This window comes from Eubalaena glacialis, chromosome 4 (assembly GCF_028564815.1).
Source record: "Eubalaena glacialis isolate mEubGla1 chromosome 4, mEubGla1.1.hap2.+ XY, whole genome shotgun sequence".
Classification (NCBI taxonomy): domain Eukaryota; kingdom Metazoa; phylum Chordata; class Mammalia; order Artiodactyla; family Balaenidae; genus Eubalaena; species Eubalaena glacialis.
Genome location: NC_083719.1, coordinates 127,138,278 through 127,159,451, shown reverse-complemented (window position 1 = coordinate 127,159,451; position 21,174 = coordinate 127,138,278). Strand labels below are relative to the sequence as shown.

Below are 21,174 nucleotides of genomic sequence, written 5' to 3'. Positions count from 1 at the left end.
CCAGGATTTTAAAAATGAAATAGAATAGAAAATCAAGTATGTTGCATTTGGTAAGGGAAAGTACTGTTTTATGAAAGTTGTTTTAGTTACAGATATACACAGACGTGTTACTTATATGACCATCACGCTGAGTCATGATGTAGAACCTATTGCTTACTCTGAGTTGCAGTTAAAAAAAAAAGTAGGCCATCACTCTAACTGTATTAGCTTACTTAATCTTCACAACAACCTAGGTGGTGGGTAGCAATGTCATGCCCCCTTTGTAAATGAAGCAACAGAGGCTCGGGGCAATGCAGGGATTTGGTGGAGGTCACATGGTCACTGAGTGGCATAGCTGGGAATCAAACCCAAGTTGTCAGAAACTGATGCCCTCTAAAGAGCTAGCCCAGGGCTTCTCAACGTATGAGCACAGAGCATCTAAAAAACCATCTGAAAGACCTGTTTAGAAGGCAGACTCCCTGCCTCCCCCTACATCTCTCAGTGAGAATCTTTGGGGTTGAAGCCCTATCATCAGCATTTTTCAGAGGGTTCCCACTGTTCAGTGTAGTGCATCCCAGAAGGCTGACAGTGGGCTATGTGGGTCAGTCCTATACAATGTGGCTGGCAGCTCTTCAAAACTCTGCACATGACTTTAATCTCCAGAGGATTTTGTCACAGGTTGTCATTATCTTTCCAGAAAGAGCCCTCCAGGTGGGCCTGGCCCCCTCTCAACCATACATGCTGTCTTGCCATGGACAATGTTCCAGACGCGACGGGACCCTTCCCTGACCCCAGCTACCAGGTGGCCTTACCAGGTACTGGCTGCACATCCAGGTTTTTGTCTTTCTCAGTGTTGACGACCACAGCTCCTCTCATGAGTGGTGGGAAGAAGGGGGCAATAACAGAGGCATCAAACTTGGTGATAGGGATGCTGGCGGGGAAGGCCACCTGCTCAATCACTTCTGTCTCCATCGTGGCCCAAAAGTCCTCCACATTTACCTCACTAGAGGCCAAGAAGTCAGGCCAGGTGAACTAAAAGGTCAGGACAAAAAAGGTCAAACTGTAGGAGCCACAGAACGTCAGCAACACAACAGCCTACCTTCTCCATACAGGCTGAGCAGGGGGAAGGAGTCAGACAGCCACACACTGCCGGGACACCCCCGAATCTAACATCTTAGTGCCAAACTGCTCCTTGGCCTCATTCCTTTCTCCCACACCACAGCACTCCCCAAGACCTAAGTCCCTTCTGCGTCTTTATTCATGTCCTCTTTCCTGCCTCGCCAGGAGAGGGCAGCTACCACTGCCTGTCATGTGCCAGACACTGACTAATTAACTACTACTATACAAGCCTGACGGTGCCTGAGGTGAGAGGACTGGAGCGAGGGGCAGTCTGAACTAGAATGTGAACAAAGATCTAGTTCCAAAGCCCAAGCCCTTAATCCCTATGCCTGGCTGGCAGGAATCATCAGAATAAAACTTAGTGGCACTCCACCCACTTTGCAAGGCCCTGTTGATCCCTCACCTCCTCCCAAAGGTCCTCCCAGACCATGCCAGCACACGGCTATCTCCTCTACGTGCAGCATGTACTTACCTACTGTAGACATCTAGCACTGTGCTACTCAATTTTTCTTCTTGTAAGCCCTCTTATGCAGCCCTCAAAGTGAGACCCTGATCCTATTACCTCATCAGAATCATTTGCGTTATTCAGCAATGCTGATATCCAGGCTGCACCTCAATCTGTATGAACTAAATCCCTAAGGCTGCATTTTTAAAAGATTCCCTAGGTGAGTGGTTCTCAAAGCGTGGACCAGTGGCATGACCACCACCTGGGAACTTGCTAGAAATGCAAATGCTCAGCCCACTCCAGACCCACTGAATCAGAAACCCTGGGGGTGGGGCCCAGCAAGCCTCTCACACTAAAAAGTTTGCAAATCATTGCCCAATGTAATTCTTATGCCCACAAAGTCTGAGAACCATTGCTCCACATAGAGACGTCTCTTATCAGTCCAGAGGGTCCTCCTCTACCAGTCCCCGAGGGGAGGGGCCAACCCTACAGTCTCCTCGTGGACAACTGCACGTTTGTTTTGTTCAATACCTTTCTGTTTTATTTCACTGACTTTAGAACACCCCCAGCCTGCTCTCCTCGTACGCACTACCCAACTCTGCACTCCACACACAAAAGGGAGAAAACAAATTCCTGGTCTCTAGAAAGAAACATCCAGAAACAAAGAAGAGAAGAGACACGCATGCGGAAAGTGAAGGGAATGCTACTCCATTCTGTGAGGAGCGAGCCTTGATCGGAACAAGGCGGGTGCCAGGCAGGACTAGGATATGCGAGTTTTTGCAGGGAGGCGGGCTTCTGTCTATTCTAGAGAGCAAAAAGCCAAAAATCCTGTGACCAGATGTGTTTAAAAAACCAGAGCTCAGGGTCCCAGGAGGTACTGGTGAGCATGGTGGTGCTTATGAGTTCAGATTCTGGAGTCAGGGAGCCAGACCAAGGTCAAATCCCAGCTCCACCCCTTCCTGACTGGATGAGCTTGGACAAGCCCCCTTCATCTACAAAAATATCACAGGGTTGAGAAGTCAGCCAGAAAGTAATGCACTGAGTACAGAGTAAGAACTTGGTATATAGAATAAAATGCTCAATAAATCATAGCTGCACTACTATTAATATTTCCATTAGACAAGCAGATTTGAATGAGTCTAGAAACAGCCTCTTTGTAAGATAACACACAAAAGCAAATTTTTTTTACAGTTCATTTTACCTACAGGGAACACTTAGAAGGCTCCAGTAGCATTATGCTTGTTTTCATATATCTCATTATACACCACCACCCTCAAAATAGAACTATTTGATCAGCGTATGTACTTACATTTTTAATTGGGAAGAGAAAGAGGAATATGCATTAAATCCCTAATATGCTCAGCTGGCCGTGTCAAAATACACCAGAGCGTTTCTCCAGAGGTCCTGTACCACTCCTGGTGGCAAACAAGTGAGCTGCAGGTCCAGTGCTTGCTTAAAGAGTCACTGTGGTAGAGTTCAGAGATGGAAAGCTTGCACCCACCGTGACTACTAGCATGCTCACGGGGCACTCCACACCTATGCAGGCAGACCAGACCTCTCAGCATGATGACGGGAAAGAGTTCACCCATGGAATTTTTGAAAAATTCCCTGTACCAGGTTAAATAATTTTCCCTATTAGTCTTAGTTTGTGAAGAGTTTTATCATAATGGGCGCTGAATAAAAAAGAAAGCCTTTTTTAGACACCCAGTGGAATAATCATATGGGTTTTCTCCTTTAAACTGTTAAGTACTGAATTACATTAGTATATTTTCTAATGTTGAAACAATCTTGCCTTCCTGGGATAAGCTTAGTCATGATCTTATTTTACTCATTGTTAGATTTGCGCTGCAATTATCTTATTCAGAACTCTGGCATCTATATTCATGAGTACTATCAGCCCAGATTTTCATCTTATATTAAATGTTTGGTTTTGTTTTCAGTTATATGGCCTTACACAATGACTTATATCCACTTATGCTATTCTTCTATGACTGGAATCTTATTTCTTGGATATTTGTTAGAATTAATGTATAAAGCCATCTGAGTTTGGTGTTATCTTTGTGTGAACATTTTTTAGTTAAGAACCTAAGTCAGATCAGTCCACTCTTCCTCAAAACCCTTCACTGGCTCTCCATTTCACTCACTGGAAGTCCTTACAATGGCCCGGGCCACCCGTAGCCTCTTGAACCTCACATATCCGACCACTCTATCCCCTGCTCACAGAGGGCCAGCCACATCGGCCACCTTTCTGTTCCTCAACCATGCCCAGCAAACCCTCTTCAGATCCCATTCTTGCTGCTCCCTCTGCCTGGAATGTTCCCCCCACTGAAAACTACAAATGCCCTGGTGTCAGACGGGACTTCCCTGACTACCCTCTATAAAGCAGGAGCCCCTTCTTCCCACGATACTGCTCTCTTCCTTACCCTGCCTTACTGTTATTATGTTAATGTATTACATATAATATATATTAATAGTATTTTAATATAATATACACAATTATTAATGTTTGTCTCCTGTCTCCCCAAATCAGAAAGTGAGCTCCATGAGCTCAAAAACTCCGTGGGTTTAACTGCCATTGCCCAAATGCCTAAAAAGTGCACCTATAGTTCATGTTTAATAAATGTGTTGAATAAGTAACAAGTGCCTCCATTTCCGTCTGGGCTGCCTTAGATGAAAACCTGGGAAGTGGCAAGAAAAAGCTACTCACCTCACCCAGGAAAGAACTAGAGCCGTCTGCTCCTGGAAACACCATGTAGGAAGGTGGCTGCCGAAGTGTGCAGACATTTCTAAAGGTCACCTGTGGTAACCAAGAGGCACTTACCTCCACACTCTTTAGTGCCAGCACGTTTTCTTCACTCCTCTGGGCAACTTCCACTTTGGGGGCCACACCACAGATGCCACAGATCATGTCATTGTAGTCTCGGACAGTGAGGCACTCAAAAGCCCAATAGCCATTGCACAGCAGCTCCTGCAGCTGGCTCAGCTCCTCTGAGGTAAGAGTCTTCTCTGGAAGGAGAGCAAGAGCTCTGAGAAGTTCACAGAAGAAGACCTGGAGGCCACAGGGGATGAGCAATGGCCAGCAAGAATAGCAATTCTGCAAGACTGCTTCTCTCCTAAGAACACCCAAGAGTACTAACCACCAAAGGGTCAAGCACCCTAGCCATTAGGTGTTCGGGTGGCAACTCAAAGGGCAATTCCAATGAGAGTTATAGCTGCCCTGTACTTAGCACCCACTAGGACCTAGATGCTGTGCTGAGAGCTTTGAATACATTCTCTCATTTAACTCTCACATCTTTATGAGCCAAGAGTATTATTATCCTCACTGAATAACTGGAAAAACTGAGGCACAGAGAATAACTTACTCAAAACCACACTGCCACTAAGTGGTATAGCGCAGACTCAAACACAAACCTGTCTGACCCTAGAACCTTTCCTCTACTCCATCTGACCTCATAGTAGGGAAGGGGCAGGGGGCCTGGATTCTGTAGGAAGGGATGGGAAAAGCATAAACAGAAAGAAATGAGGAAAGCAAAGGGAAAAATAATTTCTAATAATAAGGAGGGTGGTGCCCACCTTCATGTCTCAGCATGAGCCTTGGAAATGGGAGCAGACCTCCAGAAGCTGCGTATTCAGAATGAGTCTGCTTAGCATGTAGTAACGCCAAGTCTACCTATGACCAAAGGATGAGCTTCTATGAAGTCTGTTTAATCTTGTGCTGAAGGTCTCTGGATACATGGAAAGACTCATGTTTTCCAAAGTTTGGCATTTGTAAAATTCAGGAGGAGTGTGTTAGGAAGTCAAGAATGTCTCCTTTTCAAAATATCAGACTCTCCTCCAAGGTAGTTATGTTAACGGAAGCCCATCACTGGAAATTCCCAGGGGGCTTAGAACTAAGCTTGGGGAAACGGGGGAAGCCAACCTTTACCTGTCTGATCCTGCACTGACTTCAGAAGAGTGCTGATGGATACTCTGGGGTCCTCTCCCAGCTTGATCTGGTTTCGGATTGCAAAAAGCAAGTCCAGGCTCACTAGCAGCTTGTTTCCCACATTAAAGAGACCTGCAGGTTAAAAAATGGCAACAGAGAAATTCACTGTTAACAACATCCACAATGGGAAAAAACAGGAGACTAACTAAATGCCCATCAATGGGGGAACATTAAAAAATAAATTGTGGTACATTCAATAAAATACAAAACTAGAGGTCACCTGCTAGTTGGTAACCTACAAGCAGCTGTGAAGGAAACTGTTTAATTGGATCCCATTGTACCCAGAGCACAGAGCAGCCTTTTCAGCATGCAGGGGCTGCTCAGAAACCTTGCCTAGAAGATGGCAGAAGAGAAGGACATGAGCTCATCTCTTCTTACGAAAACACCAAAATCACAACTAACTGCTAGAACAACCATCAACAAAAAAAACCACTGGAACCTACCCAAAAAAGATATCCTACATCCAAAGAAAAAGTAGAACCCACAACAAGATGGTAGGAGGGGAGCAATCACAATAAAATCAAATCCCACACCTGCCAAATGGGCGACCCACAAACTGGAAAATAATTATATCGTAGAGGTTCTCCCACAGGAGTGAAAGTTCTGAGCCTCACGTTAGGCTCCCCAGCCTGGGGGTCTGGCAATGAGAGGAGGAGCTCCCAGAGCATCTGGCTTTGAAGGCCAGAGGGGATTGATTGCAGGAATTCAACAGGACAGAGGGAAACAAACTCTAATCTCAGAGGGTGCACACAAGGTCTTGTGCGCACCAGGACCCAGGAGAAAAAGCGGTGATCTCATAAGACCCTGAGCCAGGCCTACCTGCTGGTATTGGAGGGTCTCCTGTGGAGGCAAGGGGCAGCTGTGGCTCACTGCGGGGACAGACACTGGTGGCAGTAATTCTGGGGAGTACTAATTGGCATGAACCCTCCTGGAGGCTGCCATTTTCTCACCAAAACCCGGCCTCACCCAACAGCCTGCAGGAACCAGTGCTGGGATGCCTCAGGACAAACCACCAACATATCAGGGACACAGTCCCACCCATCAACAGACAGACTGCCTAAAATCTTCCTGAGCACACACCTGCCTGCTAAACACATCCCTTGACACGGCCCTGCCCACCAGAGGGACAAGACCCAGCTAAACCAACCAATGGGCAGGGACCAGTCCCTCCCACCAGGAAGCCTGCACAAGCCTTGCAAACTGGCCTCATCCACCAGGAGGCAACAGCAAAAGCAAGAAGAACTACAACCCTGCAGCCTGTGGAATGGAAACCACACTCACAGAAAGTTAGACAAAAACGAGACAGCAGAGGAATATGTCCCAGACGAAGGAACAAGATATAACCCCAGAACAACTAAGTGAAGTGGAAATAGGAAATCTACCCAAAAAAGAATTCAGAGTAATGATAGTAAAGTTGATCCAAGATCTCGGAAAAAGAATGGAGGCACAGGTGGAGAAGATAAAAGAAATGTTTAACAAAGACCCAGAAGAACTAAAGAACAAACAAACAGAGATGAACAATATAATAATTGAAATAAAAAATACACTAGAAGGAATCTATAGGAGAATAAGTGAGGCAGAAGAATGGATAAGTGAGCTGGAAGACAGAATGGTGGAAATCACTGCTGCGGAACAGAATAAAGAATAAAAAGAAATTAGGACAGTCTAAGAAACCTCTGGGACAACATTAAACGCACCAACATTTGCATTACAGTGGTCCCAGAAGGAGAAGAGAGAGAGAGAGAACCTGAGAAAATATCTGACGAGATATTGCTGAAAACTTCCCTAACATGAGAAAGGAAACAGTCACCCAAGTCCAGGAAGCGGAGAGTCCCATACAGGATAAACCCAAGGAGGAACATGCCGAGACACATAGTAACCAAACTGACAAAAATTAAAGGCAAAGAGAAAATATTAAAAGCAACAAGGGAAAAGCAACAAATAAAATACAAGGGAATTGTTGTAAGATTATTATCTGATTTTTCAGCAGAAACTCTGCAGGCCATGAGGGAATGGCACAATATATTTAAAGCGATGGAAGGGAAGAAACTACAACCAAGAATACTCTACCCAGCAAGGCTCTCGTTCAGATTTGACGGAGAAATCAAAAGCTTTACAGACAAGCAAAAGCTAAGCAAATTCAGCACTAAGAGACCAGCTTTGCAACAAATGTTAAAGAACCTTCTCTAGGCGGAAAAGAAAAGACCACAACTAGAAACAAGAAAATTACAAATGGGAAAGCTCACTGGTAAAGGTAAACATACAGTAAGGGTGGGAAATAATCCACAAACAAATATGATATCAAAACCAGCAATCGGGCTTCCCTGGTGGCGCAGTGGTTGAGAATCTGCCTGCCAATGCAGGGGACACGGGTTCGAGCCCTGGTCTGGGAAGATCCCACATGCCGCGGAGCAACTAGGCCCGTGAGCCACAATTACTGAGCCTGCGCATCTGGAGCCTGTGTTCCACAACGAGAGGCCGCGATAGTGAGAGGCCCGCGCACCGCGATGAAGAGTGGCCCCCACTTGCCGCAACTAGAGAAAGCCCTCGCACAGAAACGAAGACCCAACACAGCCATAAATAAATAAACAAATAAATAAAAAAAAAAATTAAAAAAAAAAACAACCAGCAATCATGAGGAGTGTACAAATGCAGGATATTGGAAATGCATTTGAAATTAAAAGACCAAGAAGTTAAAACAATCTCGTTTATATATAGACTGCTATATCAAAACCACATGGTTAACAGCAAACTGAAAGTATACAGCAGATACACACACAAAAAAGAAAAAAGAATCCAAACACAACACTAAAGTTAGTCATCAAATCAGGAGAAGAGAACAAAAGAGGAAGGGAAGAAAAAAGACCTACAAAAACAAATCTAAGACAATTAACAAAATGGCAATAAGAACACAGATATTGACAATTACCTTAAAAGTAAATGGATTAAATGTTCCAACCAAAAGACACAGACTGGCTGAATGGATACAAAAACAAGACCCATATATATGCTGTCTACAATAGACACACTTCAGTTCTAGGGACACATAACAGACTGAAAGTGAGGGGACGGAAAAAGGTATTCTATGCAAATGGAAATCAAAAGAAAGCTGGAGTACCAATACTCATATCAGAGAAAATAGACTTTAAAATAAAGACCATTACAAGAGACAAAGATGGACACTACATAATGATCAAGGGATCAATCCAAAAAGAAGATATAAGAATTGTAAATATATATGCACCCAACATAGGAGCACCTCAATATATAAGGCGAATGCTAACAGCCGTAAAAGGAGAAATCGATGTAACACAATTTACTAGTGGGGACTTTAACACCCCACTTACATCAACGGACAGATCATCCAGACAGAAAATCAATAAGGAAACACAGGCCTTAAATGACACATTAGACCAGATGGACTTAATTGATATTCAGAGAGCATTCCATCCAAAAATAGCAAAATACACATTCTTTTCAAGTATACATAGAACATTCTCCAGGATTGATCACATGCTGGGTGACAAAGCAAGCCTCAGTAAATTTAAGAATACTGAAATCATATCAAGCATCTTTTCCAACCACAATGCTATGAGATTAGAAACTGATCGCAAGAAAAAAACTAAAAAAACACAAACATATGGAGGCTAAACAATATGCTACTAAACAACCAATGGATCACTGACGTAATCAAAGAGGAAATCAAAAAATACCTAGAGACAAAGGCAAATGAAAGCACGATGATCCAAAACCTATGGGACGCAGGAAAAGCAGTTCTAAGAGGGAAGTTTATAGCAATACAATCTTACCTCAGGAAACAAGAAAACTCTCAAAAAAACAAGCTAACCTTACATACCTAAAGCAACTAGAGAAAGAATAACAATCAAAACCCAAAGTTAGTAGAAGGAAGGAAATCATAAAGATTAGAGCAGAAATAAATGAAATAGAGACAAAGAAAACAATAGAAAAGAACAATGAAACTAAAAGCTTGTTCTTTGAGAAGATAAACAAAACTGATAAACCTTTAGCCAGATGCATCAAGGAAAAAAAAGGGAGAGGGCTCAAGACAATAAAATTAGAAGTGAAAAAGGAGAAGTTACAACTCACACCACAGAAACACAAAGGGTCATAAGAGACTACTATAAACAACTATATGCCAATAAAATGGATAACTTATAAGAAATGGACAAATACTTAGAAAGGTACAATCTCCCAAGACTGAACCAGGAAGAAATAGAAAATATGAACAGACCACTCACAAGTACTGACATTGAAACTATGATTTTAAAACTCCCAACAAACAAAAGTCCAGGACCAAATGGCTTCACAGACAAATTCTATCAAACATTTAGAGACGAGTTAACACCTATCCTTCTGAAACTATTCCAAAACAATGCAGAGGAAGGAACACTCCCAAACTCATTCTGAGGCCACGATCACCCTGATACCAAAACCAAAGGTACCACAAAACAAAACAAAAAAACAAAAAGCAAACAAAAAAACCACAGGCCAATATCACTGATGAACACAGATGCAAAAATCCTCAACAAAATACTGGGTTGGCCTAAAAGTTCCTTCAGTTTTTAAGAAAAAATAAAAGACACATTTTTCATTTTCACCAAGAACTTTCTTGAACAATATATTCAGCCTTTCATTCCACTACCTTCTGCCATTTTTCAGGCAACTTCAAAATTCCATCTTTCCAAAACTTTTTACCTTTTTGAGCAAAGAATTGTTCCAGGTACCTTTTACAGTCTTCCAGGAAATTGAAATTTTTTCCATTAAGAGAATTTTGTAAAGACCTAAATCAATGGAAATCCGAAGGTGCAATGTCTGGTGAATAAAGTGGATGAATCAGAACTTCCCAGCCAAGCTCTAACATTTTTTGCCTGGTCATCAAAGAAACATGCGGTCTTGCATTATCCTGATGGAAGATGATGCGTTTTCTGTTGACTAATTCTGGACGCTTTTTGTTGACTGCTGCTTTCAGTTGGTCTAATTGGAGCAGTACTTGTTTGAATTAATCGTCTGGCTTTCAGGAAGGAGCTCATAATAGAGGACTCCCTTTCAATCCCACCATACCCACGTCACCTTCTTTGGATGAAGACCGGCTTTTGGTGGTGTTGTTGGTGGTTGCCCCATGATCTCTTTCGTTCCATATTATCGTACAGTATCCACTTTTCATTGCCCGTCACAATTTGTTTTAAAAACTGGAACGTTTTTACTGTTTAAATAGAGAACTGCATGTGGAAATACGGTCAAGAAGGTTTTTTTTGCTTAACTTATGTGGAACCGAAACATCAAAGTGATTAACATAACCAAGCTGGTACAAATGATTTTCAATGCTTGATATGGATATTTTGAGTATGTTGGCTATCTCCCGCATGGTATAACGTTGACTGTTCGCAATTAATGTCTCGATTTGATCTCTATCAACTTCAACTGGTCTACCCAACCATGGAGCATCGTCCAGCGAGAAATCTCTAGCACAAAACTTCGCAAACCACTTCTGACACATTCGATCAGTCACAGTACCTTCTTCACACACTGCACAAATTTTTTGCATTTCAGTTGCGTTTTTACCTTTCTTGAAATAATAAAGCATAATACACCAAAAATCTTGCTTTTTTCTTCCATCTTCAATATTAAAATGGCTACACAAAAATTCAACAATCTTGATAAGTTTTTGTTTAAATGAACGCTGATATGACAGCTGTCACGATACAATCTAACGAAATTGTTTTGAATGAAGTTAAAGACAACTAAGGGCTACTAGAGCCATCTTACGGAAAAACACAAACGAGCATTGTGGCCAACCCAATACTAGCAAACTGACTTCAACAATACATTAAAAGGATCATACACCATGATCAAGGGGGATTTATTTATCCCTGGGATGCAAGGATTTTTCAATATCCGCAATCAATCAGTGTGATACACAACATTAACAAACTGAAGAATAAAAACCGTATGATCTCAATAGATGCAAAAAAAAAAAAGGCTTTTGACAAAATTCAACATCTATTTATGATAAAAACGCTCCAGAAAGTGGGCCTAGAGGGAACATACCTCAACATAATAAAGGCCATATACGACAAACCTACAGCTAACATACTCAACAGTGAAAAGCTGAAACACTTCCTCTAAGATCAGGAACAAAACAAGGAGGTCCACTCTCGTCACTTTTAGTCAACATAGTTTTGGAAGTTCTAGCCATGGCAATCAGAGAAGAGAAAGAAATAAAAGCAATCCAAATTGGAAATGAAGTAAAACTGTCACTGTTTGGAGATGACATGATATTATATATAGAAAATCCTAAAGATGCTACCAGGAAACTACTAGAGCTCATCAATGAATTCAGTCAAGTTTCAGGATACAAAATTAATACACGGAAATCTCTTGCATTCCTATACACTAACAACAAAAGATCAGAAAGAAAAATTAAAGAAACAATCCCATTTACCATCACATCAAAAAGAACAAAATATCTAGGAATAAACCTACTTAAGGAGGCAAAGGACCTTTACTCTGAAAACTATAAGACACTGTCAAAAGAAATCGAAGGTGACACAAAAGATAGAAAGATACACCATGTTCTTGGATGGGAAGAATCAATATTGTCAAAATAACTACATTACCCAAGGCAATCTACAGATTCAATATGCAATCCCTATCAAATTACCAGCAGCAATTTTTACAGAACCAGAACAAAAGATTTTAAAATTTGTATGGAGACACAAAATACCCTGAATAGACAAATCAATCTTGAGAAAGAAAAAGCAGAGCTGGAGTAATCAGGCTCCCTGACTTCAGACAAAGCTACAGTCATCTAAACAGTACGGTACTGGCACGAAAACAGAAATATAGATCAATGAAACAGGATAGAAAGCCCAGAAATAAACCCACATACCTATGGCCAATTAATCTACAACAAAGGAAGCGAGAATACACAATGGAGAAAAGACAGTCTTCAATAAGTGGTGCTGGTAAAACTGGACAGCTACATGTAGAAGAATGAAATTAGGACATTCTCTAACACCATACACAGAAATAAACTCAAAATGGATTAAAGACCTAAATGTAAGACTGGATACTATAAAACTCTTAGAGGAAAACATAGGCAGAACACTCTTTGACATAAATCACAGCAATATCTTTTTCAATCCATAATGGAAAAAAGAACAAAAATAAACAAATGGGACCTAATCCAACTTACAAGCTTTTGCATAGCGAAGAAAACCATAAACAAAATGAAAAGACAGCCTACAGAATGAGAGAAAATATTTGCAAACGATGAGACCGACAAGGGATTAATCTCCAAAATTTACAAAAAGCTCATGCAGCTCTATATCAAAAAAACAAACAACCAAATCAAAAAATGGGCAGAAGACCTAAATAGACATTTCTCCAAAGAAGACATACAAATGGCCAAGAGGCACATGAAAAGATGCTCAACATCACTATCAGAGAAATGCAAATCAAAACTACAATGAGACATCACCTCACACCAGCAGCCACCATCAAAAAGTCTACAAACAATAAATGCTACACTGCTGATGGGAATGTAAATTGGTACAGCCACTATGGAGAACAGTATGGAGGTTCCTTAGAAAACTAAAACTAGAGCTACCATATGATCCAGCAATCCCATTTCTGGGCATATATCCAGAGAAAATCATGGTTCAAAAGGACACATGCACCCCAATAATCACTGCAGTGCTGTTTACAACAGCCAAGACATGAAAACAACCTAAATGTCCATGGACAGATGAATGGATAAAGAAGATGTGGTACATATATACAGTGGAAACTACTCAGCCATTAAATAGAATGAAGTACTGCCATTTGCAGCAACATGGATGGACCTGGAGATTATCATACTAAGTGAAGTAAGCCAGACAGAAAAAGACAAACATCATATATCACTTGTATGAGGAATCAAAAAAATGATAAAAATGAACTTGTTTACAAAACAGAAACAGACTCAGAGACTTAGAATACAAACTAACTTATGGTTACCAAAGGGGAAAGCGGGGGGGTGGAGGGATAGATAGGCAGTTTGCGATTGACACATACACACTACTATATTTAAAATAGATAACCAACAAGGATCTACTGTATAGTACAGGGAACTCTGCTCAATATTCTGTAATAACCTAAATGGGAAAAGAATTGATACATGTATATATATAAAACTGAATCACTTTGCTGTACACCCAAAACTAACACAACATTGTTAATCAACTATATACTCAAAAAAAAAAAAAAAACACTAGAAATAATTAAGAAAAATAAGGCAAGCCTAAATGCTCTGACATGAAGTTGTACACAATACATTGTTAAATGAAAAAAGCAAGTAATGAAATATGTATCATACTTTTTTTTTTTTTAAATAGAAAAATGAAACATCTCCCTACCACCTAACTCAGTCCTTATGACCAAAGGGGTCACTATTCCTCCACCTCTCACAACTACACCATGAGGAAAGGCCAGGAGCATCCTTTAGCCCAGGGATGTACAGGGGACGTAAAAAAGGCTAATAAAATCACCCCTATGCCAAATCCTGGGATAAAAGACCCAGAAGAATTTAAACACAGTTAATTTAAAACAAATAAAAGAGGATGATTTTACATTTGCACAAAATGAACAAAAGCAAATTTTGGCATATGTGTTCCCAGTAAAGAAGGGCATAGAGGAGTGGGGAAGACCTTTTTAAGCATGATACCAAAGGCTGAAACCACAAAAGAGAAGATCAAAACTCTGATCACATAAAAACTTAAAACAAACAAGGCACAAGAACAAAAAACAAAAAAACCCCTCATGTCCAAAGAAAAATCACAAACAAATTTAAAAGACAACTAATAAACTGGGGAAAAACTCTGCCAAGAAAACACCCCCAAAGAATGGAAATGTTTACAAAAGAAATTCACAAAAGAGATAAAAAACACAGAAGGTATATAATCTTCCCAATAATCAAACACAATAAATTCAGAAATGATATACCAGGAGGAGAGCAATCAAGATGGCAGAGCAGTAGGACATGAAGCTCACCTCCTCCCACAAATACATCAAAAATAAATCTACAAGTGGAACGACTTGCACAGAACATCTACTGAATGCTGGCAGACCTCAGACTTCCAAAAGGGCAAGAAAATCTCCACATAACCAGGTAGGACAAAAGAAAAATTAAAAAAATTTAAAAAAAGAGAGAGAGAGAGAGAGAGAGAAAGGAATCAGGACGGAACCTGAGCCCCAGGGAGGGAGCTGTGAAAGAAAGGTTCCCACACCCTGGGAAGTCCCGTCACTGGTGGGGAAATCAGCCTGGATGGACAGGAAGCTTCAAAGCCTAGAAGGAGAGCGCAACAACTGGTCTGCGGAAGGCAAAAGGTTGAGTAACTTGCACAGATGGTCAGTACTGCCACCCTGCACTCCCCTGCCTGAGATGCTTGTCCACCAGTGTGAGCAGGGGCTGGGTGCTGAAGCTTGGGCTTCCGAGATCAGACCTGGGGAGAGGATTGCAGTTGGTAGCAAGGAGACAGCCCGAAGGGGCTGGAGTATGGCAACTGAGGGTGTATGTGGAAGATGCCTGGGCCCACCAGAGAGGCAAGGCGCCACTGTTGGGGGGGTGCATGAGGAGAGAGGCAAGACCACCATAGGAGCTTCTTTCCCTGCACACACTCTCAGGCAACAGAGCACTGTCTACGTAAACTCCAGGGGTGGGCATGAGCCACTGCTGCCATAGCGGGCTCCAGAGGCACGCGGGGGCCACCCCCACCTCTGAGAGATGCACGAGCAGGCGCCAATCACTGCGTCCACCAGCACAGAGCCCCAGGAGCACTCGCAGGCTGCTGTACCTACACACCCCCTATCAAGGGGATAATGGCCAGCACAGGCTGAGGAAAGAGGCAACAAGCATCCAAACTAAAAGCAGCCCTCGCGCCAAAAATATTAAACCCACACAAGCTACGCAGGGACACTCCCATGTATAAACAGCCTTCCAAGACTACAGTAGATAATTGTTTCTCTTAAACTCACAGAGTAAGATGAATGTAAGTAAAATGAAGAAGTAGAGGAACCACTCCCAGTTAAAAGACCAAGAGAATTCCCCTGAAGGAACAAACAGTGAAACAGACCTCTTCAGTCTGACAGACACTGAGTTCAAAAAAAAGGTAATGGGGACTTCCCTGGTGGTCCAGTGGGACCCACACTCCCAATGCAGGAGGCACAGGTTTGACCCGTGGTCAGGGAAGTAAGATCCCACATGCTGTGCAGCACAGCCAAAAAAAAAAAAAAAAGGTAATGAAAATACTGAAAGGATTAAGAAAGGCTATCGAAAGAAACTCAGATTACTGTGAAAAGGAAATAGAAACTATAAGGAGGCGCCACAAAAAATTAGGAAATTCATTTGCTGAGAATAAAGGGAATGAATAGCAAAATGAACAGTGCAGAAGAACAAAGAAGTGATCTGGAAGATAGAATAATGGAAATCACCCAATCAGAACAGTACACAGAAAGCCAAATTAAAAAAAAAAAAATGAAAGCAATAAAAGAGGCCTATGGGCTAATATAAAGCATGCCAATCTATGCATAATAGGGATTCCAGAAGGAGAAGAAAAAGAAAAGAAGACTGAAAATGTATTTGAAGAAATTATGGCTGAAAACTTCCCCAACCTAAAGAAGAAAACAGATATTCAGATATAGGAAGGACAGAGGGTCCCAAACAAGATGAACCCGAACAGACCTACACCAAGACATATGATAATAAAAATGGCAAAAGTTAAAGAAAGGATTCTAAGGCAGCAAAAGAAAAACAGAGAGTTAATCACAAGGGAACCCCCATAAGGCTATCAGCTGATCTCTCTACAGAAACATTGCAGGCCAGAAGGGAGTGGCAAAATATATTCAGTCTTGAAAGGGAAAAATTTGCAACCAAGAATACTCTACCCAGCAAGATTATCATTTAGAATAGGAGGAGAAATAAAGAATTTCTCAGACAAGCAAAAACTAAAAGAATACAGTGATACTAAACCTACCCTAAAAGAAATATTGAAAAGTCTTCTCTAAATAAAAAAGCAAGAAGATATAGGAAAAAGGAAATCACAGTTGGAAAGTAAATCACTTAAATAAGTCAGTATACAGATCAAAAAGAAATAATATCTATTTGTGAAAGTGATGATAAACACAAGGAACAGAGAAAGGATAAGCATGAAGATGTAAAAGGGACATCAAAATCATAAAATCTGGGGGACAAGAGTAAAAAAATTTAGATTCTTTTTTTTAAGAATGTGTTTGACCCTATATGTCTAAAGCAAGCGGATATAGGAAGGGGTTAACGTACTTGAAAAAGAGGGTAACCACAAATCAAAAGCGTACAATAGATTCACAAAAAACAAAAAGAACACAAGCATAAAATAAAAGGAAATCATCAAATGACAAAAAGTAAAACAAAAAGAAAGGAACAAAAAAGAAAAATAGAGCCAGCAGGAAAACATGGTTTAAAATGGCAATAAATACATATTTATCAATAATTACCTTAAATGTCAATGAATTAACTGTTCCAATCAAAAGACAGAGTGGCAGACTGGACTAAAAACGAGCCTACAATATGCTGCCTATGAGACCCACTTTAGGGCAAAGGACACACATAGACTGAAAGTGAGGAGATGGAAAAAGATATTTCATGCAAATGGAAATGACAAGAAAGCAGAGGTCGCAATACTCATATCAGACAATATAGACTTTAAAACAAAGGCCATAAAGAAGATAAAGAAGAACATTATATAACGATAAAGGGATCAATACAAGAGGATATTAGATTCATTAACATATATGCACCCTATATAGGAGCACCTAAATACATAGAATATTAATAGACATAAAGGGAGAAATTGATAGGACCACGATAATAGTAGAAGACTTTAACACCCCACTCATATTAATGGACAGATCTTCTAGACAGAAAATCAATAAGGCAACAGATTCAAAATGATACAACAGAACAGTTAGACTTGGTTATTTCAGGACATCACATCCAAAAAACCCAGAATACACATTCTTTTCAAGTGCACATGGAACATTCTCTAGGATTGACCACATACTAGGGCACAAAACCAACCAACAAATTTAAGAGTATAGAAATTATTGCAAGCATCTTCTCTGACCACAATGGCATGAAAGCAGAAATTAGCCACAGGAAAAGAAATGAGAAGAAAAACGATTACATGAAGACTAAACCACGTGTTACTAAAAAACCAATGGGTCAACGAGGAAATCAAAAAGGAAATTTAAAAATGCCTTGAGGCAAATGACAATGAAAACACAACCATGCAAAATCTATGGGATGCAGCAAAAGCAGTTCTTAGAGGGAAGCTCACAGCTATACAAGCCTTCCTCAAAAAACAAGAAAAATCTCAAACAACCTAACCTACCACCTAAAAGACTTAGAAAAAGAAGAACAAACAAAACCTACTCAGCAGAAGGAAGGAAATAATAGAGATGAGAGAAGAAATAAAATAGAGATTTTAAAAAAACAGACAAAAAAAACCGAATAAAACCAAGAGCTGGTTCTTTGAAAGAGTAAACAAAATTGACAAACCGCTGGCCATTCTCACCAAGATGAAAAGAGAACCCAAATAAACAAAATAAGAAACAGAAAAGGAGAAATCTCAACTGATACCGCAGAAATACAAAAAACCACAAAAGAATACTATGAACAATCATATGCCAACAAATTCAACAACCAAGAAGAAATGGACAACTTTCTAGAAACATACAGCCCACCAAAACTGAATCAAGAAGAAACAGATAATTTGAACAGATCAATCACTAGAACTGAAATAGAATATGTAATTAAAAAAACTATCTACAAACAAAAGTCCAGGACCAGATGGCTTCACAGGCAAATTCTACCATACATACAAAGAAGAACTTTTATTGATCCTTCTCAAACACTTCCAAAAGACTGAAGAGGAGGGAACACTCCCAAAGATATTCTATGAAGCCACCATCACCCTGATACCAAAACCAGACAAAGATATCACCAAAAAAGAAAACTACAGGCCAATATCTTTGATGAACATAGATGCAAAAATTCTCAACAAAACACTAGCAAACCGAATACAATGCATAAAAAAGATCATACACCACAACCAAGTGGGATTCATCCCAAGTTCACAAGGATGGACCAACATACACAAAATCAATGTGCTATACCACGTTAACAAAAGAAAAGACAAAAACCACATGATCATCTCAATAGACGCAGAAAAAGCATTTGACTAAATTCAACATCCATTCATGATAAAAACTCTTACCAAAATGGGTATAGAGGGAACATATCTCAACATAATAAAAGCTATTTATGACAAGCCTTCCCGCTAAAATCTGGAATAAGACAAGGATGCCCACTCTCACCGCTTCTATTCAACATAGTATTGGAAGTCCTAGCTACAGCAATCAGACAAGAAAAAGAAATTGGAAGGGAAGAGGTAAAATTGTCACTATATGCACATGACATGATGCTATACATAGAAAATGCTGAAGACTCCACACAAAAACTAATAGAACTGATAAATGAATTTAGCAAGGTAGCAGGATACAACATTAACATACAGAAAGAGGTTGCATTTCTTTACAACAACAATGAAATAGCAGAAAGGGAATGTGAAAAAAACAATACCTTTTAAAATCACACCCCAAAAAACCCCAAAAAACCAAAAACAAAACTTAGGAATAAACCTGACCAAGGAAGTGAAAGACTTATATGCTGAGAATTAAAGAACATTAATAAAGGAAACTGAAGATGATTCAAAGAAATGGAAAGATATCCCATGCTCTTGGACTGGAAGAATTAATATTGTTAAAATGGCAACTACCCAAAGCAATCTACAGATTTAATGCGATCCCTATCAAATTACCCAGGACATTTTTCACAGAACTATAACAAATAATTCTAAAATTTATATGGAATCACAAAAGACCCAGAATTGCTAAAGCAATCCTGAGGAAAAGGAACAAATCAGGAGGCATAACTCTTCCAGACTTCAGACAATACTTCAAAGCTACAGTAATCAAAACAGTGTGGTACTGGCACAAAAACAAACAGATCAACGGAACGGAATAGAGAGCCCAGAAATAAACCCACACCCCTATGGCCAATTAATCTTCAACAAAGGAGGCAAGAATATACAACGGGAAAAAGAAAGTCTCTTCATCAAGTGGTGCTGGGAAAGTTGGACAGCTGCCTGTAAATCAATAAAGTTAGAACATACCCTCACACCATGCACAAAAATAAACTCAAAATGGCTTAAAGACTTAAATATAAGACAAGACCCCATAAAATTCCTAGAAGAGATTGTAGGCAAAACATTCTCTGACAGAAACTGTACCAATGTTTTCTTAGGTCTCCCAAGGCAACAGAAAATAAACAAAAATAAACAAATGGGACCTAATCAAACTTACAAGCTTTTGCACAGCAAAGGAAGCCATAAACAAAACGAAAAGACAACTTATGGAATGGGAGAAAATATCTGCGAACAATGTGACCAACAAGGGCTTAATTTCCAAAATATACAAACAGTTCATACAACTCAACAACAACAACAAAAAACCAAACAGCCAAATCAAAAAATGGCTAAAAGACCTAAAGAGACATTTATCCAAAGAAGACATATAGATGGTCAGTAGGCACATGAAACGATGTTCAACATCACTAATTATTAGAGAAATGCAAATCAAAACTACAATGAGGTACCACCAACTCACACCAGTCAGAATGGCCATCATTAAAAAGTCTATACACAATAAATGCTGGAGAGGGTGTGGAGAAAAGGGAACCCTCCTTCACTGTTGGTGGGAATGCAAGTTAGTGCAGCCACTATGGAAAACAGTATGGAAAATTAAAAAGATATTACCATGTGATCCCACTCCTGGGCATATATCTGGAAAAAGACGTAGTTCAAAAGGATACATGTACCCCCATGTTCACTGCAGCACTACTCACAATAGCCAAGACATGGGAACAACCTAAATATCCATCGACAGATGAATGGATAAAGAAGATGTGGTACATATATACAATGGAATACTACTCAGCCATAAAAAAATAATGGCACGTGCAGCAACATGAATGCAACTAGAGATTACCATACCAACTGAAGTAAGTCCAAAAGAGAAAGACAAATACCGTACAATATCACTTATATGTGGAATCTAAAGTAGGGCACAAATGAACCTATCTATGAAACAGAAACAGACTCAGACGTAGAGAACAGATTTGTGGTTGCCAAGGGGGAAGAGAGGTGGGGGAGGGATGGACTGGGAGTTTGGGGTTAGTACGTATTACATGTAGACTGGATAAGCAACAAGGTCCTACTGTATAGCACAGGGAACTATATTCAATATCCTGGGATAAACCATAATGGAAAAGAATATTAAAAAGGATGTATATATGTATATAACTGAGTCACTCTGCTGTACAGCAGAAATTAACACAACATTGTAAATCAACTATACTTCAATAAAAAATAAATTAAAAAAAAAGAAATGATATTTCAGTTTTTACCTATCGAATTGACAAAATTTAAAAAATTATAATACTAATCTACAAAAAGTTTCTAAAGTTAATAAGTGAGTTTTGCAAGGTCAC

General features: G+C 40.1%; 1 protein-coding gene across 7 annotated transcripts in view; it reads right to left on the bottom strand.

The window, feature by feature from the left end:
* Nucleotides 1-21,174, bottom strand: part of HMGXB3 (HMG-box containing 3) — a 62,093-nt gene that overhangs the window by 5,487 nt on the left and 35,432 nt on the right. For all 7 annotated transcript variants that reach the window (XM_061189833.1, XM_061189834.1, XM_061189835.1 and 4 more), the window contains 3 exons: nucleotides 5,469-5,600; nucleotides 4,365-4,549; nucleotides 792-1,011 (listed from right to left, as the gene is read on the bottom strand). In XM_061189833.1, the coding sequence (XP_061045816.1) occupies nucleotides 792-1,011; nucleotides 4,365-4,549; nucleotides 5,469-5,600 (537 nt within the window). The remainder of the gene's footprint in view (nucleotides 1-791; nucleotides 1,012-4,364; nucleotides 4,550-5,468; nucleotides 5,601-21,174) is intronic.